The sequence below is a fragment of the Caenorhabditis elegans genome, chromosome V, assembly GCF_000002985.6.
Source record: "Caenorhabditis elegans chromosome V".
NCBI classification, from domain to species: Eukaryota; Metazoa; Nematoda; class Chromadorea; order Rhabditida; family Rhabditidae; genus Caenorhabditis; species Caenorhabditis elegans.
In genome coordinates, this window is record NC_003283.11 from 20,355,102 (window position 1) to 20,382,113 (window position 27,012).

Here is a 27,012-nt window from a genome sequence, read left to right on the forward strand (position 1 = left end):
ACTTTTAACGATTTAGAAAAATTTCCAGAAATTTTCTAATTTTTTTAAAAATATACATACCGTATTTCTTCTATTAATATGGCTGCAATACTATTTTTCGATGGTCTTCCCGCTTGCAATACTAATAGGGAGTGCAAGACTATTAGGGAGTGCAATACTAATTTTCAGAACATTTTTCTGACTTTGAGCTTACTATTTTTGTTCTGAAAAAACTCGAATCTTATGTAAAAATTCAGAAAATTTGATTGAAATTGCAACAAAAATGTTCAATAACTTCAATCTTATAAAAATTTTCACGAAAATTATTGAAAACGACGCAGAAAATGTTGTTAAAATATTAAATTTAGTGAGGCGGGTTTGCACGGAAAAAAAGTAGACGCAAGACTATTAGGGAGTGCAACACTAAAAGGGAGTGCAATACTAATTTTCGGAGGGTGTTCAAGGTGCAATACTAATAGAAAAGCTTCCGAAAAAGTTTAAGCAGTTTTAAAAAAATTTCAGGACTTTCCAGCAAGTTTCAGAAATTTTTTTTAACCTTCGATATAATTTCAAACAATTCGAAAGAATTTTTGAAATTTCCAGCAAGTTTCAGAATATTTTTTTTTAAATATGTTTAATTTTTCAAAAATAATTTAAACTTTTTTTTTTGAATATCCACCCCGTGGGAACATAGTTCGTAATTCTCCGTGTACACTAAAACACATCCCAAAAACCCATCGACTCATCATTTCGCTGATAAGTCCCCTGTCACTACACGGAAGGCATGCGCTGAGAACATTCTAGTTTTTTTGTTTCTTGCAACATCTTGTTTAGCTTTTCATCTCTGAGATTATCTATAGTGATAACAACCTGTTCGAGTGGAATTTGAAACCATATAGTTGATGCATTCTGATTTGGGTTTGACCATTTGATGGATTAGTTTAGTCAGAAAATGGTTTTTGGAAAATTGAAATCCATGATGAAAACTGCTCTTCGGAGGTTTTGGAGTCCTTGAAAATTGGATTTTGACACCGAAAACTGATGGTTCATCGAAAAGTGTTTGCAAATATATAATACATTACTCAAGTATATTTCGGCATTAGCCGTTTTTTCGTTTTTGTCGACTAGCCGATTTGCTGGAAATTTAAATTTCGGCAATTTGCCGACTTGCCGGTTTTCCGGAAATTTTTAATTCCTGCAATTTGCCAACTTGCCGATTTACCGGAAATATTTAATCCCGGCAATTTGCCGATTTGTCGATTTGCCGGAAATTTAAATTTCGTCAAGTAGTCAACTTGTCGGCTTGTCGATTTGCCGGAAATTTAAATTTCGACAAGTTGTCGACTTGCCGGTTTGTCGGAAATGTTTAAATCCACCAATTTGCCGGCTTGCCGATTTACCGGAAATTTTTAATCCCGGCAATTTGTGGACTTTCCGATTTTCCGGCAATTTCAATTACGACAATTTGTCGACTTGACGATTTGCCGGAAATTTTCACTTCCGGTAATTTGCCTGCTTGCCGAATTGCCAACAATTTCAATTCCGGCAATCTGCCGGAAAAAATCTTATGCCTTTTTAAACCCCTGATTTAAACTTCGAATATGGGTACAAAAAGTTTTGCTGATAAGGATTATCTCATTGCTTTATATCCGTTTATACATACGTTATCACCATTCTGATCAAGATCACACACGAAGTCTATTGTCTGGATTATCATCGTTAATTATATCACCTGTTTGCTGTTGCGCTTTTGCCGTATTTTTTGCCAAACATCGTATTAGCTTTATTGGAAATTTGAAGAATTTGTTGATTTGAGCTTTATGTCCTAGTTATTCCATGATTTTCCTGCTATTTACTTTATCGATTTTAAGTCACGTAGAAGCTGGAAGTTTCAAAAATATAGGTTTATCAACTGACAACAAGCATCAGTCACCTTGCATTTGGAATCAAACTCATGGTAAGCACACTTTTTCTGAAAATTCTCTTCAAGACCCCAATTTCAGCCTGGTCACATCCTTACCAAAGCCTTATCGTTGAATGTTGTGATGAGAGTTTGAAAGATTTGCTACAAAATTTTATTCGCCAGGGTAAAGCTGGAAGCCTAGGAGATCTTGCAAAGGTTGGTTCAAAGTCTATAAAATTCCCCATAAAAAATATTACAGGTTATACAACGAAAAGCTCAACTGGAGTTCCATGCAAGTTTTGAAGCCATAATTTGCAAATCGAACTTTGCGATTTCCACTCATTATCATGGATCTCAAGCCTGTAAGGTGCATGTAGAAAATCAGTACTTTTTGATCTACGAGACACCGGTGCAGGTGAGCTTACAGAATTTGCAACTCTTCAAAATCATTTTCGGTCTCCTAAACTTGTAATTTCTAATATGTATTACCCCGCTAGTGGAACAAATTTAGTAATTATGAGCTTTGATAGGAGAATTTCAGACTTTCATCTCCATAGGCTTAGCCTCAAGACGGCTTTGACCCCCAAAATTCTGCCCGTAGTTTTGAGTCCCTAATATTAAATTTTCAGGCTTAGTCCCCTCTTAGGCACGCAAACTAGATCTTTTAGGGATAAGTTTTTAAGCTTAGGTTCATGAAGTTTTATAAGTTTCACGTGGTGTCAGGCTGTCCCATTGCCGTCTGATCTACATACACTGCGGGAATTTTACATGTGTGACGTCAGCACATTTTTAGCCATGCGAAATCAGTTGAGAACTCTGCGTCTCAAATCCCGCAGTTTTTGTAGATCTACGTAGATCAAACCTACATAAATGGGGTACTCTGACACCAAGTGAAGTTTCCTATGGAATTTTTCGAATCAAGTCAACGTATGCCTCTTGTTTTCAAATTCTGATACACCTAAACCTCTTAAATTTTAGTACGACCCCTTCAACATGCATATGGAAAACTACCTCTCCTCCATTGACTCTTCCGATCCACTAGGCTCCACCAAGCCTCAAGGCCTGCGCGGGGGTTTTAAGGATCATCGCGATGACGTCACTGCTGGCGAGAATCTTTCTGTTCAGCCAGATGCTGATAATATTCTTCAGTATCCGAACAGGTGGTCTCAACAAGGTCTGCTTGAGTTTTCGCGGCATTTTGGAAACTAACTAGTAAGTTTTCAGATGCAAAGGAGGAAATCTTCACCACTGAAGCTTCCATTGAAAACGCCTTCGTGTTGGGAACCAATATGTCACATTTGCCAGATATAGCTGAAATAGACCTGGTTGGGCCTGTACCTGTACCGAAGAATTTTACAAACCTGCGAATCAGAGATAGGCTCCCGGAGAACACGCATTGCGAAAAGGAACGGAGAGATGGTGGGTGACATTTTAGAAGGCTCTGGGCTTTGAAAAATGTTGTGCCAGCTAAAAGGTCTAGAGACTGACTTTTGGCGGCATTTCAAGACAAGAAGTAGGTTTTCTGAAGTTAGACCGTTTTTTTTTTCAGAAATTTGGTTATAAGTCTGTACGAGGCTAACAAATAATTTGTTCTGAATTCCCATTGTGCTTTTGTTACCTCTCACTCATTCATAATAACCTCCTACACAGAAAGTGGGAAACGTGTCCTAACTATTTTTAGCAGATCATACTCATTCCACAGATTGTAAAAATTTTCCGACACCTTGCCGGTTGCCGCACTGCCCTGGTGCATAGGACCAAACAAAATTAAAAAAAAAAGAGTACCGAGATATAAGCTGTCAAAATTGAATCGATGCACCATGTCTAAAACCTCTTTCAACTTCGGTTGCCGAACAGCCCTGGTATGTACACTAGATGTTTTATTTACAGTTTGATTTATGCCGCCTTTCAGCCGATATATTGCGACCTGCATTCTTCCCACTTGCTCTGTTGTTCTCCCCGTGTAGGAGGCGATTATAAATGAGAGCCCAATGTCTGGCCACTGAGCAACTGCAGTCTTCTGCGGTTGCGCAGTGGCCAGGTCATTTACAATCACCTCCTACACAGGGGGCCAACAGAGCAAGCGGGAAGATTGTAGGTCACAACAATATACCGGCAGATAGGCGGCATAGATTAAACTGTAGATAAAACATCTAGTATGCACAGGCCCACACAACGCCTAGTTCCATAGCTCCTTACTTTATGACGAATTTCGGTCTATTCCTTTTCAGGCAACAAATGCTGCAGCGGACCTCTAGCCTCCACGATGAGAGACGCGATGAGCCAAATGGCCAGCTCGCCGGATTTTGGGCCCGGCGGAGAGGGAATAATTGCTAATGTAAACTTACTATATCTTTATTTAGGTAATTCTTGACAACTTTTTTCCAGAGAATCCAACACTCCGTGCAGCATCGTTTTAAGTCATCCTATGAAGTGATAGTTTCCCGCTCTGACTTCATGATCTCCACAAGATCTGGCGAGAAGATCTGTAAATTTCAAAGCAAGGGATTCTATATTTTGGCCTATGCGACACCAAAGCAGTATGATATAGAGAAGGTGGAAGAGGAAAGGAAGCTAGCAGATATTTCAATTCTCGACCCACTTGGCTCCATGGAATCCAACTTCCCACACGAGGCACCACAAAATGTGCAACTCCTATTAGAATCTTCTGGAGATCGAGTGGGCTTCCCTGTTGGCTCCCATTGCCTGGAGGAGGTCAGAACCGGATCCAAATGCTGTAGTATTGATATGTTCAATGCCATGAATGCTGCTTACAACACCCATATGGCTTCTTCCTACTTTAACGCTTATGATATAAGAAACATATCAAAAGTGGTTCAGTGGAATGTCGAGGAAGTGTTTCAGCACTCTGCTGAGGTTATTGTAGCTCTCGATGATTTTGTGTATGCATCACACTATAATGATAGCTTTACTTGTAAATATCGAGTCGATAGGTACCATATTCTTGCCTACCTTACACCGGATCATAATCTAGACAAGAGGATCAGTGAAGTGGAAATCCCGAATCAAATCACGCCATCGCCGTATTGGATTACTCCGGTTCCTATGACAGTTCATCAACAACCGATGTTCAATTTACAGCAAAACCTGCTACCTTATCAATTGCCTACACACTTTAGCTCCCCATTTACTTACGCTTTTGGAAGGATGAAAAGACAGATCGGAACCTCGCCGGTAAGGATTTTTTTGGAAATTTGCTAAGTTATATAGTTATGAAGCTCCCTTGGCTCATCAAAAAACTTAGCTTCTTTAAATCAGGTCCTCGCGTCGGCGACCTCACGCCGACCGGTCTTTGCCGTCGCCGTCGCCGTTCGCCGCGCTGTGCAATTTGGCGTGAACTTGTTTGCGTAGTGAGCATTTACGGCTGTACACCGTAGTTGTGCAACGCTGTTTTACGCAACGTAGAGCGAAAGGTTGTTATTTGAAAGCGCCCGGCACGTTCGTGGTTCCGCGCTGCACTATACATTCGGATCTAAGCGGCGTGAATGACGCCGTGAAGCCAGCGCAGGCGCCATTGACGCGGCCCCATGGGTGCTCTACCTTGGGCTTTATCCTAAAGCTTAGGTTCTCTAGTTCAGGTTTTCAGGCATGCATATTTGGGCCCAAATCCTTTAAATTATTTTCAATCGAGGTCTTTCGGAATAAGTTCAAAGCCTTTTTTGCTCAGACTAAAGTCTCTTTTCCAGTACCCTATCCACCTTTCCATCTTCCACGACATCGGCTATGCGATCCCCATCTTCTGCCCCTCAACTCTCACCGGACTCTTCGGTTCAATAATTTGCGATGGTGGAGTCGCCTACGATATGATAAGGATTGTAGAGGAAACTCGGCAACAGCCAGGCTTTGACAAGCACAACTCGAGAGCCATGGCGAAAATGATAACCCGAACCATGGAACGGAGATTCGACACCACGTTTGACTCGATCGCCGCTGAAGCGGATTTTGCTTGGAAAACACAGAAGTTCAATGGTAGGGTGTCCAAGCTGTATCTGGGAGGCTATAGTGCGTTGAGCTTCCAGTCGAGCCCGGATCCTCCACCAGCTAGTGATTTTGTTGATGTGGTAGGTTACACTGGTAAGTGATAACTGATATCTATAAAGTTCAGGCAAATGATCCAACCGTTGATGGGCCTGTGTATACGGATCGAGAACAAGAAGATGATGATAACGATGACGATGATGGAGGCGATGACATGTCATCAACATCGACCACGACTACGACTACGGTAGGAGCACACTGACCCTAAAACTCTATAAAGCTGCTTAGATCCCTCCGCCGTTCTTTGCTCTGCCGGTGCCACCACCACCTCCTGTGCCACCTCCACCTCCACCTCCATTTCTCACCTGCTTCTCAAGGGACACGTGGGTTACTACTCCAAGCGGCAAGAAGCGAATGGACGAGATCGAGATTGGAGATTATGTGTTGACTGCTGATCTGAAAACCGTAAGTTACAAGATTTGTAAAGTAACTTCCAGATATTATTATTTCTAAGATCTGTTTTTATGATATCGCATTTTCCAAAAGGTTCTGAAGTTTAGACATAGGCCCTTAGGTTCTTGGGGAAAATTATTTAAGGTTAGGCAAAAGCCTAAAGAGCCTGGCTATGAGTTCTCTATGCATAGATATTTAGGCATATGATCCTGACCTTTCAAGTTAGGCACTGGCTGAAATCCTTAGAAAAAATTTCAATGTTAGGCCCTAGGGTTTTTAGGCTTACAAGGAAAGGTTTTAAGTTTACCCTCAGACTTCGAAATGAGGTATGTGACCTTTGAAAGTACTACCCTAGGGGAGGTCACAACGAAATTTTAAGCGGCAAATCTCCACCCCAAACAGCTGAAATTTCGATCTGAAAATTTAGTACTAATTCTGCTGAAAACTCTATTTTTCACGCGTAGAAAAGTCTACACAAATGTTTTATATTAAAAATCACCGTCCAAATGGCCGATTAGTAACATTCACGTTCATTAATATGACGTTCACGGGTCCGTTTCCCACAAGCTCTAATTTTTTGCAATATAGCTACTTTGAAGGCTTGTAGAATTGCTCCAAATTTTTTTTTGAAAATTTTCAATGTTTTTCAGAACGTTTATAAGTAGGCAAACAATCTGGGAGATTTTTGGAAAAATTTAATTTTTTTGAAAAAAATTTAAAATTTTCCAAAAATTCCCCAGATTATTTGCCTACTTGTAAACGTTCTGAAAAACATTGAAAGTTTGCAAAAAAAATTTTGGAGCAATTCTACAGGCCTCCAAAGTAGTGAAAAATGCACTGAAATAGTTTCAGATCGATGCTAGAGGGGTTGAGAATGGAGCTTTGCCGCTTAAAATTTTGCAGTGACATATCCTTATGAAACACTTTCAAATGACACATATCTCGTTTTGAAATCTGACGGTAAACTAAAAACCTTTCCTTGCACAGTTAAAATGCGATGCGTGCATAGTGTTTTTGGCGTGGATCGCGAGTGGGAGAAAAAGGAACCGGAAATTATGCCCATTGTGCGCGCATTGTGCGTCCATCGCGAATTTGAGATGCATTTTGCGAGCATCGCGAACATAAATTATGGGCAGATTGTGGATTCTCCTTTTTGATAATAAAACTACTAAACCGTGCAAATTCTGAGCATTCAAGACAATTAGTTGAACCAAAATACATTCATTAACAGAGCAAAGTGTTTTTAAAACGACAAAAAGAAAACATTATCAACAAAAAATGAAAATCTTAATAACAAAATTATCGAAATATCATCGTTACCATTTCGGTTCTCGAAGTTGGACAAGTCAGCCGGTTCCGTTCCCCCTCGACAGCTATTGCCTTCATCGCTGAATTTTCCATTAGTGTTTTTAACGTGTAGTATTCCAACTCCAAGCTTCGCGTATTCTTTTCCTTGGAATTTGAACACAGATACTGAAAAATGAACATGGTCCATTAAAACTATGCTTCGAAACTAACTTGCTGCTGAGCACTGCATCCAGCTCTTGATCTTCGTCAATCTTTTAAGGTTCTAATTTTCCTTCGTCATCCTCGCCAACTTCCCGTTTTGCCTGATTCTGTTTCTCCATGGCTTTCTGTGCGAGATCCGCGAACCCACTGAACTTCGGTGTTTCCTTCGGCTTGTCACCACTGAAAATTCGATAATGGATTTATGATTAGTTCCATACACCAACTCTTTTCCCAAAAAAGCAAACAGAGATCCTAGATTACTTGGAGCCTCTGACTTTTTCGTTCAAAAATCTTTGGTGGGCTCCAGAAAATTGATAATTGTAGCCGTAATTTTACCATTCGATGCTGATGATTGTTCTTCCTTTTTAAAAACCTCCGATTCGGCGCCACCAGAAGGTCCTCCGCCACGAATCGCTCTTTTACATGGTCACTGGAGCTGTTGGAGCAGGTATGCGGGTTTTGCGAGTGAAGATGATGTTTCCTTGGCTATCGCTGAGATGTCGCTGAAAATAAAGAAAACTGAGAAACCATCACTCGAAAATGTAAAGTACCTAAACTTTAGTACAGATGCGACTGTCTCCGGGTAGAAAGCATCGAAAACTGAAGAATTATGATTTTTCGTAGAATCGACCGCTTTCAGTGTATTGGGCGTTCCATTTTCTCGCACTGTTTTGGCTATTTTCCGTGGAGCAATTTCTTCTCCAGAAGTTTAAGACGATTTTTCGGCACCTCTGTAAAATGGATTACGAATTTTGTTGGACAAAATTACCAAAATATGACGGTGAGAGCGGTCAAAGAAATGTTGATTGAAAAATCTAAATGACAAATCACGAGCTAAAAACACAGGAACTACCAAGATATTGAACAATTTGTTCTGAGAATGATCAAATATCAGTGGAAAATTCGCAGATTGCAATTTTTTAAGGCTAAATGGTAAAACTACAGTAATCCTGACGATTTTTTCGTGTACCAGTAACAAAATACCATGCGGTTTCATTAAATATTTCAATCTCTCCCTGATTAGAGTAAGTTTTTTCTATAGACATGGCAATTTCAAAAAAAAAATCAATATTAAGATAAATTAATGCATATAAAACAAATTTTCATGAGACAATCAGTAATATAAATCAAAAATTCAATAAAAATGGAATTAAATGCGAAAAAATAGGCGAAGAAACACTTCAAATTTTGAATTTATTGGCTCGCAAATGAACACACCTTGGGCCAACTGTGCGCCCATCGCGTTCCGCACGCGATGGGCTCGAAATGGGTGGTCGCCGCATGCGATGGGCGCATTATGGCTCTTCATCCACTATGCGCGCATCGCATTTTAACTGTGTTGTTAGGATGAGGTCCTCAATAATGAGCAACCGCACAGTGGCAAGGCATTGAGACTAGAATAACTCCCGCCTACCACAGGAAGGGTGAGGGCAACAGAGCAAAAGGTAGGGCGCAATAAACCGGCAGACAGACTGCGTAGATCAAACTGTAGATAAGACATCTGACATCTTGTGTGCACTGGACCACACAGCACCTAAGAAATGAGCCCTTGGGAAGAAAGGTAATTTAATTACAGGCCCTCTTCTCGGCAATCACTTTGTGGATCCATCGAGAGCCGGAGACAGTGCAAGAGTTTCTGGAAATTAAAACGGACAACGGGAAGACTCTTCAGCTGACGGCCGGTCATTTTATCTATGCGACTGAATGTAGATGTGAGCTTTTTCCCCGTTTTTTTCTAATGAGGTTATTCATGTGATGACGAATAAGGTAAAAATGTATTTTAATACATTTTTTCCCTATTCATATGTGTAGAAAAACGTTCAAAAAAACGCATGCATTTTTTGCATTTTTCGACATATTTCTACATTTTTCTACAACGAACAACAGCCCTATTCACATGTTGCATGTGAAGTTAAGCATGTGAAGTGGGCTGCCGGCCGATGTAGAAAAATGTTGAAAATGTAGAAAAATGCAAAAAATGCATCGGTTTTTCTGCATTTTTCTGCATACATCATTGGGGGAAAACATGTATTAAAATACATTTTTCCATTTTTCGTCATCACATGAATAACCCTCATAAAACTTCCTTTGAAGCATGTTGTTCTATGTAGTGTGCATTTGCCATGAGATTTATAATATCCTAAAAAAGTTATAATTGACAAAATTTCAATCCGGTTATTTCAGACCTACCTAGTAAAAACTCATCATTGCTGAATTCAACTCCAGGTACCCAATTTCCAAAAACGAAAAAAAAAGCCTTCCAATTTAAAAAATTCAGAACGTTATCGCCACCTAATCGATACCTTGCCCGACGACTCGGAAACCAAACTAGCTTCTCAACTGAAAATCGGAGAGTGTTTGCTAATTCACAATGGGGATCAATTCCGCATGCAGAAAATCGATAGTATCTCAAAAACTGTGAGCACAGGGATATACTCCCCACTGACAGAGAATGGAAGGATCCTTGTGAACGATGTGCTGGCTTCCTGCTACAGTGAGGTGCAGCAGAATGTGCTGCAGACCACATTTTTCTGGGTAACCTTCATTTTACTATTCTATTATATAACAGTTAAAATTTTAATATTCTAGGCCTTTGATCGTTTGCGAAATTTGATAGTGCAATATTTTGGAGATCTCTACTTGGACGAGGTATGTATACATTTATCAATTTCAATTCTAACTGAAATCCAATGTTTTTCATTTAGATTGAACTTCCAACTGGAACGTCGCTGTACAAAGAGGTGCTCACCTTGGTGATTCCTATTCGGAAATAATTTATTTTTTATTTAAGTGTAATAAATCGTAAAAGAAATGAAAAATCGAATCTTTTTCATTAATTGTTCACACACCAAAATACAGAATCACATGTTTTTACACCTTATTTGAGAAAAATCATAAGCTGCCCCATAAGCAAAAAAGTAGTAAGTCCATACTCCAGGTGTGTTGAAATTTCCCGTGTCCCAGCAATCCGCACTGAACGTTCCAGTTCCTCCGAAGTTTGCAGGAAGCTCTCCGACAATTGTCAGTAGGTAGGCGGCGGTGCCTGCAGGGCAGCTGAAGGTTATTCTAAAAGAAAAATGATTGGGCTGAAGTTTCATGATTTGGTATTGGAATCGTATCTTTTTTAGAACGTTGCACACACACCGGCGCGCGACGTCGGCGGGAAGCCCGCATTTCGTGCCTCACTCAGCTGGGGGCCCTAGTCTAGTGTTTCTAGATTAAATATAAAGGTTTCAAGCCTTCTAGGATTCGGTTTTAAACTGAGAATCCCGGCCCGAACTAAGCCTCCAAGCTTTGCAACAGTTCAAAGCTGAAGTACCACAAATATTTGCCTTTCACGTTCTACTAGTAAGGCTAAGACAGTGCGAAAGGTAAATGTTCGGAAGCAGCCGACACGTTCCGGGTTCCGCGACGCACTGTATATTCGGATACATGCGACGACCTCATGGTAGATCAACTTACACGCATTGAGCGTCTGCTGTTGTTTCCTCCGGATATCGTCTGAACATTATTGGAAAACTGCCACTAATCGCACACCAGTCGGTAGGACTTGGTACTCCCATTCCTTGACATCCTGCATTGTAGGGTGAGGTGCAAATGTTGCAAGCTGGAAATCTCCAATTATTAGAAAAACGTCTTAAAGTGTAACGACTTACGGATAGGCACCACAGTTGTCGTAGTTGTTGGGGCTTCTGTGGTTGTAGTTGTAGTCGTAGTAGTGGTAGATACAGGATTTGTAGTAGTAATAGGTACGGTTGTAGTCGCTGGAACAGTTAAAAATTGATAGAATTGACGTTAACTAGTTTCAATTAATAGTAAGTTAGTATTGTGACTCACGAGCCGAAATTGTCGTGGTAGTAGTTATGGTGCCTGGGTTGAGTGCTGGAAATAACTTACTAGAGCTGAGCCAATAAAAAAACTTACGAGTAACAAATTGCGTCGGAATGCAAGCCGCTGCAAGTTTCACGAAGATGAGAATTAGCAACATTATGTACCTGATATCAAGCACCAGGCACTATATATTTCGATTATTACGGGGGGATTGTGTCCAGTTTCTGCTTCATATCGTTTCATATCAATGACGCAATGACCAAAGGGTGATCGTCTTGTTTTCAAGGTGAGATAAGAATTCACTATGGAATTATGAAGCTTTGGAGGTGGTAGATCAGAATAATCCGGGGACTGAATTGTACAAATTTGGAGCTAGTCGCTTTTAATTAAAAGTTGATGAGGAAGTCGGAGTATTTGATTTTTCAGACTCAATATGACCCTCTAATATGTCTTAAAATGTAGATCTAGGTCAGAAAACTCACCATTTGGTTCAAAATTAGTATCGTTTGATAGAAAATGTTATTTTAAGTAGATGGGTGAGTTTCCCGACTTTGATCTACAATTTAACCCATTTTAAGAGCTTTTGTTTAAATTAAATTTTTAATTGACAAGTATCCGTACTGAAAGTTGAACCTACATATATTGAAAATTTATTACCAAATCAAAAAGTCTCGAAAAACCGTGAACAGAATTTATTGAAAAATTTAAGATCTAGGCACTGTAACTCTAGGCACACTCCATATTTTCGGTGAACTACTTTCAGATTTAAAGCTGACAATCCCAATAATAGCACTGCGATAAGGAGTGTGAAAAATTAACATTGTAATTGTAGACAAGATTCCATGGCAAGATATTGTGGATAGAGCGATATTTGTAGCCGCTGAAACATCAAAAGTTGATTAATGTGTCATCTCGAAGCAATAGTATACCTTGATTATAATAATCAAATCGCATTGCAAAAAATATATAAAATGATGGTATTGATAACACGATTAGCGGGATGATGACGTGAAAGCAGATCGCAAAGAAGAATTGCTTTTGGAGATGAGCCGTGTTTTTGGATACTGATGTAATGTGGAAAAGGTACCAGAATATGCGGAAAACGAAGAAAAATGCTTGTGTTAAAATGAGTACTAGGATGAACAAAATGCTGTAGATTATTGCTTTATCATCGATTGAAAGCACAAAAAAGCCGGGGTGTTGCAGAATTTTGTCGGTTATACATGGGACATGCTAAAAATTTTAACTACATAGTTAGAACTTTTGAATCAACTTTTTTAAAATTTGTATTCTAGCTGTTTTGGTTCAAAATTCGTGTTCTTTTTGAATATGGCAACTATCCATTTTAGAGGAGTTTCAGAAATGTGGATTTTAATTAATAATTACCCAATTTTGGCACTTTTCAAAAAATTTTGATGAACTAAACCTGGATTTTCTAAATTCAGCATATGTGAAAAAGTCGTTTTCAACAAATTTAAGTAATTTTTTATTTTTGGCATTTTGTTCAGCCATTTTTCAGCCAATGACGGTACTGTTTTGGGCGAAAAAAAATTTTCAAATTGTACAAAATCTCTGAAAATTTAAAAGAAAAGGACAATTTTTTTGTGTTTGGATTTTAATTTTGAGTCCTCTAACTACAAAATGAAAAATTTCAGAGGAGTTTCAAAATTGTGAATTTTTGTCATAAATTGCCTAACTTTACCACCTTTTTTGCCACAGTTTTGATGGGTTAAACCTAATTTTTTTGATTTCTGCAATTTGCAAAAACATTGACTGGAAATTATAAAAAATCTGAAAGTTCTTAGACAAAATCCCCACTGGCGCTACTCCATCTTTCATTAGGAGTATCTGACGGAAAATTTACTTTTTCCAAATCTGGAGGTTGGCTAATTCCAGGAAAATCAGCATTTTTGTAAAGCTAGTAACTTCCTTCAAGAAGTTCTTTAAATTCTGAAGGGCTATAAGTCTAACCTCTTTTAAAAGCGCCCTTCCATGTTCTTGATCCGGAATCCTCAAATATCCGGGTAGAGCGTACACCGATGTAATCAGATACTGACTGAAAATATACAAAACTCGTTTCCAATTCTTCTCACCATTGGACCTATAGACCAGTCTATGATGTCGATCCTCAAAAAACAAAAGTATGTTCGCAGCGAGGATCCCAATAAATACAAATGTCAAAAAAGACAAAATCATTGATGAAATACCAAATACAGCGCCAATTCCCAAAAAATACCCAGAACTTCCGGGAATAGTAATCACTGGGATACTGATAAAACTGAAGAACAAGTCGAAAAATGCGCCGACGCAGTGTAGCTGGAGCATACTTGATTTAGCGGAGCGCATTTTCTCCGGGGTTCGGGTGACTATTATAAAGGCACCGAAAAGTTGTAGTGGAAGACCGATGGCTGTGAAAATGTGCAAAAGATTCGCGTAGAAATCGTCAGAGGAAAGAAAATCGGTGTCTGACGGGCACATGGCAATAAAGCTGGGAATGATTTTGTTATTATGAGATTAGGTTCGTTTTTCAGCTGCTGGGCTTTATTATTGTGGTTTTTACACTTCCTTCTTGATTGTGAAGGGAAATTGCGGAAAAATCTCAGTTGTTGCCACATTTTGGAAGTCGTCGATCAAAAAAATCCGGATTATTTTTTTTATTATTGGGAAGTTTAGAAAATTTCCAAAAATTCCAAGAATATCAAGAGAATTCTAGGAAATTCTAGAAAGTTAAAAAAAATTCCTAGAAAATTCCAAGCAGTTTTTGAGAGTTCCAGATGATTTCAGTAAAATTTCAGAAAACGCTGAAAAATTTCTAAAAATTCCTCAAAGTTTTGAAGTGATACTAGTTGCTCTAGAAACCTTCCAAAATTCCTTTAATTTCCCAGAAAATTTTAGGAAAATTCCAGAAATTTTTTATTTTGTTCAAAAATATCTGGAGAGTTCTAGAGAGTTTCAGAAAATTTTGGAATTTTCAGAAATTTTCTAGAATGTTCCAGAAAAATCAAAAAAAATTTAGAAAACCTCCACAAAATCTAATGTTATAGAAAAGTACAGAAAAATTCAGATTTTCAACAAAGAAAATTTCATACTGCTTTGTGTCTCTGGCGTTTTTCCTAAACCTCTCCGATTCTAATGAGCTTCTGAGTAATGAGATGGCCACCAGAGTCTGGAGCTTCTTCTTCGGACCCACCGTACTCATATTCACCTTCCTGATTCTTCCCTCCTATCGGGACACTATCATGTGCGGGTAAGTACAGTAATCCAAATGACAGGTAGTAGAGAAAATTTTTTTGAAAAAGTTTAAAGGAAATAATATAAGAAATTAATTGAAATTTTATGTTGCAGCTACAAATATCGCCGATTCCAACAAAAAATCCAAATAAGCCAGGGGTTCGGGTGATTATTATAAAGGCACCGAAAAGTTGTATTACCGGTACAGAGAGTGTAGATAGTTAGAGAGTGACAGACATTCGTGGCCCAATGGGGCGGGGCGCGCGGAAGAGACGATTTGTGTCGATTTACGAGATTTACGAAAATGATGACAACGAGGAAAATTTCGTAAATCGACACAAATCGTCTCTTCCGCGCGCCCCGCCCCATTGGGTCCCGGATGTCTGTCACTCTCTAACTATCTACACTCTCTGTACCGGTAATAGTGGAAGACCGATGGCTGTGAAAATGTGCAAAATATTCGCGTAGAAATCGTCAGAGGAAAGAAAATCGGTGTCTGAGGGGCACATGGCAATAAAGCTGGGAATGATTTTGTTATTATGAGATTAGGTTCGTTTTTCAGCTGCTGGGCTTTATTATTGTGATTTTTGACACTTCCTTCTTGATTGTGAACGGAAATTGCGGAAAAATCTCAGTTGTTGCCACATTTTGGAAGTCGTCGATCAAAAAAATGTCCTAGGAATTGAAAATTTCCCTACTGGCTCTTTTCCACCTTTAAAGCAATTTCTTGATCTCATTACATTAACTCTAAATAATTTTGTTCTTGTGCAATTTGTATTTCTTGTGCGATCTGTTCCTTTTCTGTTAATATTTTCAGCTGATCTGTGCAAAATCACAATTAAAACACAATTCTAAAATTGTTGACAAATTCTTGACCGGTCGCAGTCTGGAATTAGCATCTTATCAAGTCCACAAAACATGCCACTTCGCAAATAATCCTCAACTGCTGAATTGCATTTTTCCCAAAATGTTGCGGAATTAATTATCAGCAAAAATTATGACCAATACTGAGCTGTTCCCGATTCTTGACAAGTCGATTGTATTAAAAAGTTTACGGCAAAAGACAAGTAGTCCTTGTCCATCTGGGAATATATAGCTAGTTTCATCAAAATTAAAAACGAGCAATTGTTACTGAAACTCACGCTAATTGTAAGACTTATCCGATGGTAAATTTTTGGCATTCAGCATTAAACAATTGCAGAGAGCAGGTTGTTTATTTGACTTTTAAAAAGGTAATATGTATTATTGGGAGTCAAAAAACTTTGGCGGCTAGCTGGAAGAGCTTTCTTTTTAAAATACTGTTTCAGTCCCATATGTGTTCATGCAGTAGTAAGACGTTTGGAATCCAAACTTTGGATAAGAAATGCCATTATTGATTGTTATAGATTTTTTTGTTAAAAATGCAAAGTTTGTTTAAAATTGAGTTTGTTCAGTTTGTTCAGTTTTGTTATCGATTTCATGGCTCGCCGTCTAGAGTTGAATTCTTATCAGGTCCTGAAAGTATGTTGATAATCAAAAACTGCAGATTTGTATTTTTTCTAAATTGTTGCGTAATATTTAGCTCACGATTATTTCTTACGAACGAAAATTCGAAAATTCACAATTGCAGAAGTTTCACGTACCTCTAAGGAAGTGAAAAAATGCACTGAAACTATTTCAGATCAAATTTTTTCTAGCCCCTTTGGCGATAAAATTTATTAAGTGACTTAGAGGGTCCTGTTTCAAATAAAATAGATTTTATCTAAAAAAAATCTATATGTGTGCTAACATACTCTCTTTGTTTCAATTTTCATGGGAAAATCTAGTAGTTTTGTTTCTCTGTCTGAAACATCTGAACCATCTGAAGGGCTAAAACACACCCCGGCTGTAATTGGATTCTTATCAGGTTCACAAATCATACCATATTGCAACTGTGCTAAGTATGACAATTCACATCAACTGCTGAATTGCATCTTTCTCAAAATGTTGCGGAATCGTTTTGGGTTATCTTTAAAGTTTACGGAAAAAAGCCAAAATTCTTTGAAAAAATGGGTTTTTGGATTATCTGGTTCCTGTATTAACAAAATAAGTATTCAGGCTAATAATAATTGCGTCAAAGTACCAAAAATGCGAAAAACTTTCATGTTGTCTGGTACTATATAACAGTTGGATTTCGACATTACTCGGAGGCTCTGAATAAAAATTGATTTCAATAATATATTCTCAAAATGTTTTGCGCAATTTTAACCAGCCTAACAAAAAGTTTTTTTTTTCACCATAGGTTTCATTTTAAGCATCAGATTTGAGTCGTCTGGAATTCAATCCTTATCAGGTCCATAAACGTACCTCTTTGAAAATACATTAAGTATGATGATAATCAACAACTGCTGAATTGCAGTTTTGTCAAAATGTCGCGGATGTGTTATCAATAAAGTTCACGGTTATCAATGAGACCGTTCCTAAAATTGTGGCAGGAATTTCCTGTGAACAGATTTTGCAAGCTCAAAAATTAAAGGACTAGACTTTTAAATTTCTATGTATTTGAACGGAACGAGAGAAGGAGATGATTACAAATGTTCATAATACAAAATGCCATTTATTGATGAAGATATGTTTTTAAGTGAATATAATAGGTTCACTCACGGGCTCTTCTCTTGCAGCTTGCAAACAAAAAAATTATCTCGTGAGGCATGGAATTTTCAATGAGCCGGCTAAATCGGAATTTGAAAAGATCTCCCAAAATTAAACCGCAGTTTTCTAACTCCAAAATTAACCATTTTAGAGGAGTTTCAAAATTGTGAATTTTTACAATAAATTGCCCAATTTTGTCACTTTTTAATACTTTTTGATGGGTTAAACCTAGATTTTCTGAATTCTGCATATACAGTGGTATTTTTTTCAAATGGTACAAAATTTTAATAATTGAAACAGGACAATTTTTAAGTGTTTGGAAATCAGTTTTGAATCCTCTAACTTTAAAATTAGCCGTTTTAGAGGAGCTTCAAAATTGTGAATTTTTACAATTTTCACACAAATTGCCCATTTTTCCCACTTTTTAATACTTTTTGATGGGTTAAACTTAGATTTTCTAAACTCTCCATATATGAATTACCCGTTTTCAACAAACTTAGACAACTTTTTAATTTTTCCAAATTTTTTAAAGCCATCTAATGGCTGTCCTTTTTTTTGGGCAAAAAAATATATTTTTTTTGAAATTGTACAATACTGTTATAATAATTGGAAAAGAACAATTTTTTAGTAATTGGAGATGAATTTTAAGTCCTCTAACTTTAAAAATAACCGTTTTAGAGGAGTTTCGAAATTGTGAAGTTTTACAATAAATTGCAAAACCTTGCCACTTTTTAATATTTTCATCTCAGTCTCTTTTAAAAGAACACCATTTTCAAAAAAATGTCGCTATATCTCCCCACAGGTCTGTGTCACTTCCTAGGAGACATGTATCCTGGGAAGTAAGCGATTACTATTCATTTGGCAGAAAGGCAGTTGAGAGCGAAAGAGGCGAGACCGTGACGTCACTGAGCAACCGTTCAGTAGCTAGGCTAAATGACGCCCTTTCATAATAACATATTATAAAGAGAGGAAAAGGGCACATTAAACATGGGAAGACTGTAGATCAGCGGCAGGCAAACGATGTAGATCGAACTATAGATGAACATATTTGTGAAGCAGTTAGCTCACGTTACACAATATTTATTTCCAGTTCTTGACGAGACCCAACATTTTCCACAATGCTGATCACTGTCGATGCACCATGATCTAAATTGAGAAAGCAGCTTATATCTCAGAGTCTAATTACGTTCAGAAGCTAACTAACAAGGAAAGTATTTTAGCTTAATCACTGAAATCTTGGTCATTTGAAAGAAGACCTTCAAAATAGGCACCTGCAAAAAATTTTTGCGGCGGAGGAGTACTTTGAACTGGATAAAAGTCGATCTGAAATAGCTATCAATGCATTTTTTCACTACTCTAAAGGTCCGTAAAATTGCTCCAAATGATAATTTTTAATTTTATTTTATGATTTTTTTAAAGTTTTTTCGAGGTAGAAAAGTATTTTGGATGCTTTTTTGAAATTTTTATTTTTTTTTTTGGAAAAAATCTGAAAAATCCCATGATGGAGCTGAGCGAAAAACCTTTCAGATTTTTTCAAAGCAATCCAAAAATTCCAAAAAAATTTATAATTGTTAGCCGGCCCGTAATCATCCTAGAAATCATCAAAAAAACCGAAAAAAATCAGATTTGGAGCCATTTTACGATTCTTGAAAGTTGTGAAAAAATGCACTGAAAAAATTTCAGCGCGATTTTTATCCAGTTCAAAGTGTTCCTCTGCAGCTAAATTTTGTTTTCTGTATTCTATTTAGAAAGTCGAAAGTCCGGGATTAAGTTGGAATCCAAGGCTAGAACAAATATTGTGAATAAGGAAGTAATGCACATCTTTATGATATCAAATCCTTTTCTAGCCTCCGTTTGATCAAAATACCAACTATGTGTAAATCTTACGCCCGAGCAAAACTCAAACTATAGCAGTCTATGTGCAAAATGATAAAGCATAATACTAATACTAAAACTCTGAATTCTGAAAATCCCGCGGCCAAAGGCCAAGTCACGCATTACATGATTCCGTTGTAGCTGATTAAAATTTGCAGTATCATCGGTTTGTCGGCAGTTTGTTGTAAACATTGGGGCGGGGGGAGTGCATACTATATAAACCACGGGTTCGATAAGGGTTTTTTGTGTTTTAATCTGACAAAAAGGTCACTTTTTTGGGCGGATTAGTGTCGAAGATTAGTGATTTTGTATCTTTTTTTGGCTCGTTTTGAGACGTCGAAGAATTTAGTTTGACTGGAATTTTGGAATTTTCAGAAAATTCAACGATCATATTTGCTATGAATTTTCTGAAACTTTCCGAAGCTTTATAAATAATTCTATACAAATTTAGAATTATCTGATAGTACAGTTTCGGAAATTTCTGAAATTTTCCAAAAAAAAACTCGGTTAACTTCTGACCTCGTTTTCAACTTTCTGAGACTTTTTCAAAAGTTTCAGCATCTTTGAACGTTGTTAAAATTTTTGAATTAATAGTGATATTAATTTTGATTTTAATATGTTAATATAAATATTATAATAGCAATTTGTATGAAAAAGTTTTTATGAAATTTCAAAAAGTCTAAAAAAGCTTGTTCCCGGAAAATTTTAGCTATTGAAAAAGTTGGAGTTTTTTCTCGAATTTTCTAAAAATGTTCTGAATTTTTTTTGAACACTTTTCTAAAAATTCCTAAATTTTGAACATTTCAAAAAAAAAATGAAAAAAAAAACAGAACTTTTCCGAATTGTCTGAAATTTTTGGAAAATTGTGTAATATTTTCTGGAATGTTTTTTAGAAACTTTTTTTTGAATCATGGAACATTTTGACAACTTTGACTTCAAGAAATTGTTTTAATTCTTTGAAGCTCACTGGAATTTTTTTCAATTTTAAGGCTTTCCTACAATGCTCTAGGATCTTCTGAAATTTTTGAAATTGTCTAATTTTCCAGCAATGAAGCAAATATTCTTGGTAATCCTTGCTGCCTGCCTCCTCGCAATAATCTTGGCGTCGCCAACTGGAAAACACCACAAAATGGATGAGAACGCGTTTGGAATCAATAATCGTCACTGCCAACGCGCACTAAAGGTCTATTCATTTGCCATCTGTGGAGCAATATGTCAGAACTATGAAAGTAAGCTACTGTCTACTTTTTTTTAGTATGGTTTGATTTACCCCTTTACGGTTTTCAATATCGGCAATTCCGGCAGTTACCGGTATTCAAAATTTCCGGCAATCGGCAATTTCGGCAATTGCCGGTTTTCAAAACTTCCGGAAATCGGCAATTTCGGCAATTGCCGGTTTTGTGAATTGCAGGAAATTTGATTGCCAATCGGCAATTGTCGTGATTATTACCCAACAATTATCTGGAAAAAACAGCCGCTAAAATAAAAAAAAATTAATCGGAATTTTTCTGTTTTCAAAAAAAATTGCTCGGTAAGATTTGCTTGAAGAACCCGCTGATTAAAAACTTTTATTAAGTGTAATTTCTTACACTAATTTAAGTCCAAATTTTCCAGAGATTCTCATGGAAGGATGTGGCTCAACGGTGATGCTCACCATGCAACGCACAAAACTTATCTGCTGCCCAGAGCCAGTTGACTCAGATGAACTATTCAATTAATAATTTAAGTTAATCTTTTCTGTTGCGTTTATTGCTACCTCTTGTTAACTTCCTGTTGAAAAATAGTATAGAATAAAGTGAAATCTGTTGAACTTTTAAGGTTTCTAAAATTTGATTATTTTTTAAAAGTAAAGTTCACTGAGCATTCAGGCATTTACAGAGAATAATTATTTTGATAACTTGAAAAAAGTTAGCTTTGCAAACATATTCCAATAATGCAGGTAATTTATGTGTTGTTTTGTAATTGGGTTCTTTATATTGCAATGAGTTTTTTTCAGCTGCTGATGTTTTTAGCATTATTTTTTTTCAATTTCTACTTTCGAAAAATGTAAGGTTTGAAGTACTATTTACATTGAATTGGATAGTTTTTTTTTTAAATTAACACTTTAAACATTGACCGATTTTTCAAAATTATCACAAAAATTTTGGAGATTTTTGGAAAAACAATTTATCAGCATATGTAATGTTCATATGAAAAAATTGCAATCTAATTAAACTATAGAACTAGTATCGGCAAATTGCCGTAATTAAACATTTCCGGCAAATCGGCAAATTGCCGAAATTGGAAATTTCCGGCAAATCGGCAAATGGACAAATTGCCGGAATCGGTAATTTTCGGCAAATCGACAAACCTGCAGATATTTATATTGAAAAAAAAATTTGCCGACCGGCTTTAGAAAAATGAAAAAAATATATATTTGAATAAATCTAATTAGCACGCAATTAAAATATTAAAAAACAATTTTTTTGGCCGATTTTCAAAATTAAGATAAATTTCGAACTTTCTGGCTGAAAACAATTTTTTTTGAAAAATAAAAACAGATTTTTAATTGTTATTCTAAGAACCTTAGTCATTTTTGAGCAGCTGCTTTTTAGGAACCTTTCGCATAACAATATAGATTTTTTTCACTTTTAATTATGACCAATTCATTTTTCCAACAGCTTTTCAACCAAATGTGCTCTCAAGGCTTCTTCTCCTCCGATGAGTTTTTCGCTGGGCTTCTGCATATTCTCACCGCAATAGGAGTTCCCATCCACCTTTTCGGTGCTTATATGATTTTAACAAAGACGCCTCAAAAAATGCAGTCTGTCAAATCAAATATGCTACTTCTTCACTGTGCCGGAGCATTTTTGGATGTTTGGTTCACTTTTATCGCTATCCCGGTGATCACAATTCCAGGGTGTTCTGGGTATTTTCTGGGAGTTACCGTATCGTTGGGAATTCCTACAGTGGTTCAATCGTATTTGTGCATCTCTTTTACTGGAGGTAGGTTGTAGGCCTGTCAGGTCCCTTTGGAGACCTGCTAGGTCTCGCTGGAGTCCCTATCGGGACTCCTGGAGGCTATGCTAGATCCTGCTGGAGACCCTGTTAGATGTCGGTGGAGACATTGATAGGTGTCACAGGATACCCTGCCAGGTGTCGTTGGAGACTCTGCAAGGTCCTGCTCGAGACCCTTCCAGGTCCTTCTGAAGCTGAAGGCCCTGCTAGGTCTCGCTGGAGACCCTGCTAGCAGGGCTGGGACCAAAAAAAATTTTTGAACCAAAAAACAAAAAACAAAACATTGAAGTTTTTGAGAAACCAAAAAAACCAAAAAACAAAAAAATTGAAATTTTCGAAAAACCAAAAAAACCAAAAAATCGATTTTTCGTCAAAATACCAAAAAACCAAAAAATTCCCAGCCCTGCCTGCTAGGTCCTGCTAGAGACCCTACTAGGTCTCGCTGGAGTCCATCTTACACGTAGTTAGACCATCTTACACCTAGTTATGACCTGCAACTTCCGAATCCAGTGCAATTGTTTTTTCTTCAGCGCTAGCCGTCACGGTTCTGTTATTTTTCGAGGACCGATACAATAGACTTGTGAAAAATGGAAAAGTTAATTGGAAACGACCGATTTATGTGATGATGCACTACACCTTTGCGATAGTTTTTCCTATTCCAGGGTACTTGAATATTCCAGAGCAAGTGTCGGCAAAAGTTGTGCACAAGCAGGTCAGTTAATGGTTAACTGAGTATAGCTTAAACAAAAAAAATTTCCAGAACATCCCCTGTATCCCGAGTGACGTCATCAATCGCCCGGATTATTTCGTTCTTACTATCTCAGACAAAACGATTATCTATTGTATTTTTTCAGTTACGATTCTTGTTTTATCTCAAGGTTTTTTCTTCACTGGGTGCATCTTTTGGCACCTCTTCCATATTAACCCAGTCTCCCAGAACACTGTCCGTCTCCAGAAGCAGTTCTTTTTGGCGTTATGCATTCAAATAATGGCCCCGCTGATTTTGTTGTCGATCCCAGTGTTTTATATCGTTTTTGCTATCCATTTTGATTATTATAATCAAGGTAAGTATTGTATTTTGTTCCTAAACCTTTCTAGAACTTGGAAATTTTTCGAAATTTTTCGAAGAGGTCTCAAATTATTTAGAATGCCTAAAAATTTTACATAATTTATTTTGAGTTTCTGAAAGTTTTCCCTAATTATAGTTAAGTTTTCTAATTTTTCTGGGTCTTCTTTGACGTTTTGAAATTTTTTGGACTACTCTAAAATTTTCTGAAATGTTTTGAGATTCTATCGAACCTCCAAGATTTTTCGGCATTTTCAAAAATCATTTTCTGAATTTTTCCGAAATTTTCTGTTACGTTCACAAACGTTTTGAACTTTTCTAGAATTTTCTGGAATGTTTTCAAATTTCTGTAATTTTTTGGAACTCTCTGGAATTTCCAGGATTTTTCGGAATTTTTAAAAAATAATTTCTGAATTTTCCTGAATCTTGTTGGATTTCTCTAGGATTTTCCAGAATTTTCTGATTTTTTTTTGACATTTGTAAAATTCTTAGCATTATTTTACAATTTCCAAAATTTTAGTAGACTTTCTAAAATTTTCTGTAACTTTAAAAATTTTTTGTAAACTTCTAAAATTAAGAAAAAATTCTTGAATTCTCCAGATTCTGAATTTTCTATAAATTTTTGAAATTCCTGGAAGTTCCTTTGAAAAATTATTTACAAATTCTAAACTTGATTAATTTTTCAGCAGCAACAAACATTGCGCTAGCCACAATTTAGTGTCACGGAATATTTTCGACAGTGATCATGCTTGCAGTTCATACACCTTATCGGATTGCAACTTTGGGAATTTTTAAGTCAAAACTGGCAAAAACTACATACAATAGTCAGAATGCTTGGGCTTTTGCAAAATATTAATGTTTTTTTTTTTCAAAAAACGATTATAATAAATTTGTGCAGATAAATATTGTTGGGAGCAGTACTGAAAGTAAAAGGAATATTTTTAGTATTTTGTTTCAGAGCGACTTTTATTTTCAGAACGACTATTAGAAAAATGTAGAAAACTGAAATGAGTTCCAGCAAAATCAGTTTTTTTAACTTTTTGAAAATAACGGAAAGCTGAAAAAGATTCCAGCATTTCTAATATATATATTTTTTTAATGCTTAGAATATTATTCTTAGAAAACTCTTGAAAGTTTCAGGAACTTTCAGGAAAATGGGAAATACGCTAGAAAACTGTAGAGTGTTCTAAAAAAATTTAAAGAGGCAGAAAACTCTAGGAACTTCTAAAAAATTGCAATAATTCAAGAAAATTCTAAAAAGTTTCAGAAAATTTTAAAATTCTTCAGAAAGTTTCAGAGAGCTCCAGAAAGTTTTAGAAAGTTTCAGAAAGTTGCAAAAAAACTTCCGAGAATTTTAGAAAATTTCAGAAGGCTTCAAAAACGTCTTAAGAAAATTCTAAGAACTTCTATAAAATTGCAATAGATTTCAGAAAATTCTAGAAAGTTTCAGAAAATATCAAAATGCTTCAGAAAGTTTCATTAGATTTAAGACTTTTTTTAGAATAATTTCAGAGAGCTTCAGAAAATTTCAGAAAGTTTTAAAAATGTGCAAAAATTTTTCGAGAGTTTTAGAAAATTTCAGAAGGCTTCAAACATCTTAAGAAAATTCTAAGAACTTCTTTAAAATTGCAATAGATTTCAGAAAATTCTAGAAAGTTTCAGAAGGTTTCAGAACCTTTTATAAAATTTCATGATGCTTCAGAAAATTGTAAAAAGTTTCAGAAAGTTGCAAAAAGTTTCAAAAAATTTTCGAGAGTTTCAGAAAATATTAGAAAGCTTCAAAAGATTTCAGAACTTTTCAGAAACAACTTCCAAAGTTTCACACGACTTGGGCAACTTTTGGAATTTTTCAAAAGTTCCAGATAATGCTATACAATTCCTATTTCCCCACGCACGTTTGTCATCCAACTTTCCATTGAAATACCACCAACCTCCCCGTCGCCTATCTGTGTCTCGTGTCTCTCGCTCTCTCTCATTTCTCTGTTTCTCTCGTTCCTCTAGTCCCTCTTCCTCACCGTTCAGACCACAATCGACTTTTTTTTTCTTATGACTCTCTGTGTGAGGGTCCTTATTTTCTTCTGACTTTTTTCTAATTTTTATGGATTTTGACGTGGATGGCCTCAAATGTGGATAAAGAGTATCCAATACCGAACATTAACACCATCCTACACAAGAACAACAGAGGAAGATTACCAGTGGTACAAGTGGGAGTAAACGGAAAAGTCGTTCACGTCCTCCTCGACACAGGAGCCGGAATCAGTTACTTGCCAATTTCAAAAATCAATCTGAAAGATCTGGACCCAACCTATCAACTACAAGCTCACGCAGCGAACGGAACACCCATCTTGTTCCATGGAATCGTGAAACTAGCTCTTCGAATGGGAAATCGTGTGTTCGAACACACTCTACATGTTTCAGACGACAAAGATTGCCCTACCGAAATGTTGTTGGGAACAGACTTCATGAAAAAGGTGAATCAACTTGGAATGAATATTACATTCGACATGCTCAACGGAAAAATGAAATTCGGAAATGAAGCACTAAAAATCTGAGAATTTTTTTTTTCAAACTTCAAAGGTTTCCAAAAAAGAAACTTCAAAAAAAATTTCAAAGTAAAAAGAGCCATGAGCCTTCAATACAAGGTGGCAACTACCACCAAGGTGCCCCTATTCATTTTTCAATTGAAGCTTTTTTTTTTTGAAAATTTATCTACCGACCTTCCCACTAAGAATGAAAGAAAATGCAATTTTTTTTGTTGAAAATTCTTTAAATTAAGAATTTTTACCATCAAAAGCATAGTATATCAGATGGAATTTGACACTAAAATTGTGGTTTTTCAGGCTTTTATGAAATAATGTTGATGAGGATTATGCAACGGAACACGACTAACAGATAAGGTATCATTTTACAATTAAAACTTAAAAATTTGTAAATGTTAAGCTTCAGATTTCAAATTTGAAGTTTTTTTGGATTAAAAAAATGTCAAGAAAGTCATTTTTCAACCTGAAAACTTGAAAATTAGTAGTTTTCAGCTGAAACAAGTAGAAATTTGCAATTTTTATATCAAATTCGACGAAAAAAAAAACAAAGTTAGAACACTTGAAGAATACTGGGTTTTAGTGAAAATTTAAAAATTTCAATTTGTACATCAAATTGCTTCCAAGCCCATAGTTTTTTTACATGAATTTTCTAAATGTGCCATTTTGGAAAAATAATTATATTTTTGCCTTAAAAATTAAAAAGTGCCGTAAAATTCAAAAAAAGATGCTCATTTCAAATATTTTTTCAGAAATATTGTTTATGGACGGACCAGGTGCCTTGATATTTTTGCGGCAAGATACTCTCGTTCGAGACTCGTCAGATCTGCATCATGATTTTAAATATATCATGATTTTAAATATCTTTAATTTATTGGTTTTCAATCTCTTTTCTTTTTCCGACACAATCAATGCTTTTTGAATAATAAAGAAAGAATAACCATGATCATCGTACTGTACAAGATAAGAAATCCAAAGCTCCAGAAAGTTGAAACGGTTTCAAAAAATTTCCGAGAATTTTA

The 27,012-nt window shown here is 36.4% G+C and overlaps 5 protein-coding genes, 2 non-coding genes and 3 pseudogenes across 11 annotated transcripts; 7 read left to right on the forward strand and 3 right to left on the reverse strand.

Annotated features, from left to right (window-relative positions):
* Positions 1–1,670: 1,670 nt before the first annotated feature.
* grd-11 (GRounDhog (hedgehog-like family)) lies at positions 1,671–10,672 on the forward strand. The gene is made up of 15 exons (NM_075522.4): positions 1,671–1,936; positions 1,983–2,098; positions 2,142–2,297; positions 2,861–3,056; positions 3,107–3,301; positions 4,114–4,220; positions 4,271–5,077; positions 5,590–5,964; positions 6,009–6,128; positions 6,170–6,346; positions 9,420–9,555; positions 10,028–10,069; positions 10,122–10,378; positions 10,433–10,492; positions 10,549–10,672. The coding sequence occupies exons 1-15, from the start codon at positions 1,816–1,818 to the stop codon at positions 10,615–10,617; spliced, it is 2,934 nt and encodes a 977-aa protein (NP_507923.2). The 5' UTR covers positions 1,671–1,815; the 3' UTR covers positions 10,618–10,672.
* Positions 7,633–8,576, reverse strand: K02E2.9 (annotated as a pseudogene). The gene is made up of 4 exons: positions 8,395–8,576; positions 8,180–8,346; positions 7,853–8,023; positions 7,633–7,807 (listed from the first exon to the last, which is right to left on the reverse strand). Coding segments are annotated over exons 1-4 (695 nt in total).
* On the reverse strand, positions 10,607–11,838 carry K02E2.8 (DUF281 domain-containing protein). 2 transcript variants are annotated; one of them, NM_075523.5, is made up of 5 exons: positions 11,768–11,838; positions 11,681–11,725; positions 11,500–11,607; positions 11,306–11,450; positions 10,607–10,909 (listed from the first exon to the last, which is right to left on the reverse strand). In NM_075523.5, exons 1-5 carry the CDS (start codon positions 11,829–11,831, stop codon positions 10,705–10,707), a joined length of 567 nt encoding a protein of 188 aa, NP_507924.2. In that variant the 5' UTR covers positions 11,832–11,838; the 3' UTR covers positions 10,607–10,704. The 2 variants fall into 2 exon arrangements, with proteins under 2 accessions (NP_507924.2, NP_001122969.1); NM_001129497.5 differs by lacking the exon at positions 11,681–11,725 and having other exon boundaries at positions 10,661–10,909; positions 11,768–11,836.
* A 540-nt stretch (positions 11,839–12,378) lies between these two features.
* On the reverse strand, positions 12,379–14,152 carry srh-177 (Serpentine Receptor, class H; the record flags this gene model as incomplete). The annotated part of the gene is made up of 3 exons (NM_075524.1): positions 12,379–12,554; positions 12,604–12,907; positions 13,646–14,152. The coding sequence occupies 3 exons, from the start codon at positions 14,150–14,152 to the stop codon at positions 12,379–12,381; spliced, it is 987 nt and encodes a 328-aa protein (NP_507925.1).
* Positions 14,153–14,760: 608 nt separating this feature from the next.
* K02E2.10 lies at positions 14,761–15,064 on the forward strand (annotated as a pseudogene). Its single transcript has 2 exons — positions 14,761–14,921; positions 15,020–15,064. Coding segments are annotated over exons 1-2 (206 nt in total).
* On the forward strand, positions 14,839–14,928 carry K02E2.14. The gene has a single exon (NR_070278.1). It is a non-coding gene; the product is annotated as an Unclassified non-coding RNA K02E2.14 (non-coding RNA).
* Positions 15,065–20,434: 5,370 nt separating the features above from the next.
* On the forward strand, positions 20,435–21,201 carry ins-35 (INSulin related). Its single transcript, NM_075525.5, has 2 exons — positions 20,435–20,619; positions 21,005–21,201. Exons 1-2 carry the CDS (start codon positions 20,439–20,441, stop codon positions 21,106–21,108), a joined length of 285 nt encoding a protein of 94 aa, NP_507926.1. The 5' UTR covers positions 20,435–20,438; the 3' UTR covers positions 21,109–21,201.
* An 825-nt stretch (positions 21,202–22,026) lies between these two features.
* On the forward strand, positions 22,027–24,309 carry K02E2.5 (annotated as a pseudogene). The gene is made up of 4 exons: positions 22,027–22,375; positions 22,918–23,099; positions 23,148–23,451; positions 24,140–24,309. Coding segments are annotated over exons 1-4 (1,005 nt in total).
* A 1,150-nt stretch (positions 24,310–25,459) lies between these two features.
* K02E2.6 (Peptidase A2 domain-containing protein) lies at positions 25,460–26,935 on the forward strand. The gene is made up of 3 exons (NM_075526.8): positions 25,460–25,924; positions 26,294–26,350; positions 26,743–26,935. Exons 1-2 carry the CDS (start codon positions 25,568–25,570, stop codon positions 26,306–26,308), a joined length of 372 nt encoding a protein of 123 aa, NP_507927.1. The 5' UTR covers positions 25,460–25,567; the 3' UTR covers positions 26,309–26,350; positions 26,743–26,935.
* K02E2.12 lies at positions 26,324–26,342 on the forward strand. The gene has a single exon (NR_070279.2). It is a non-coding gene; the product is annotated as an Unclassified non-coding RNA K02E2.12 (non-coding RNA).
* Positions 26,936–27,012: the final 77 nt, after the last annotated feature.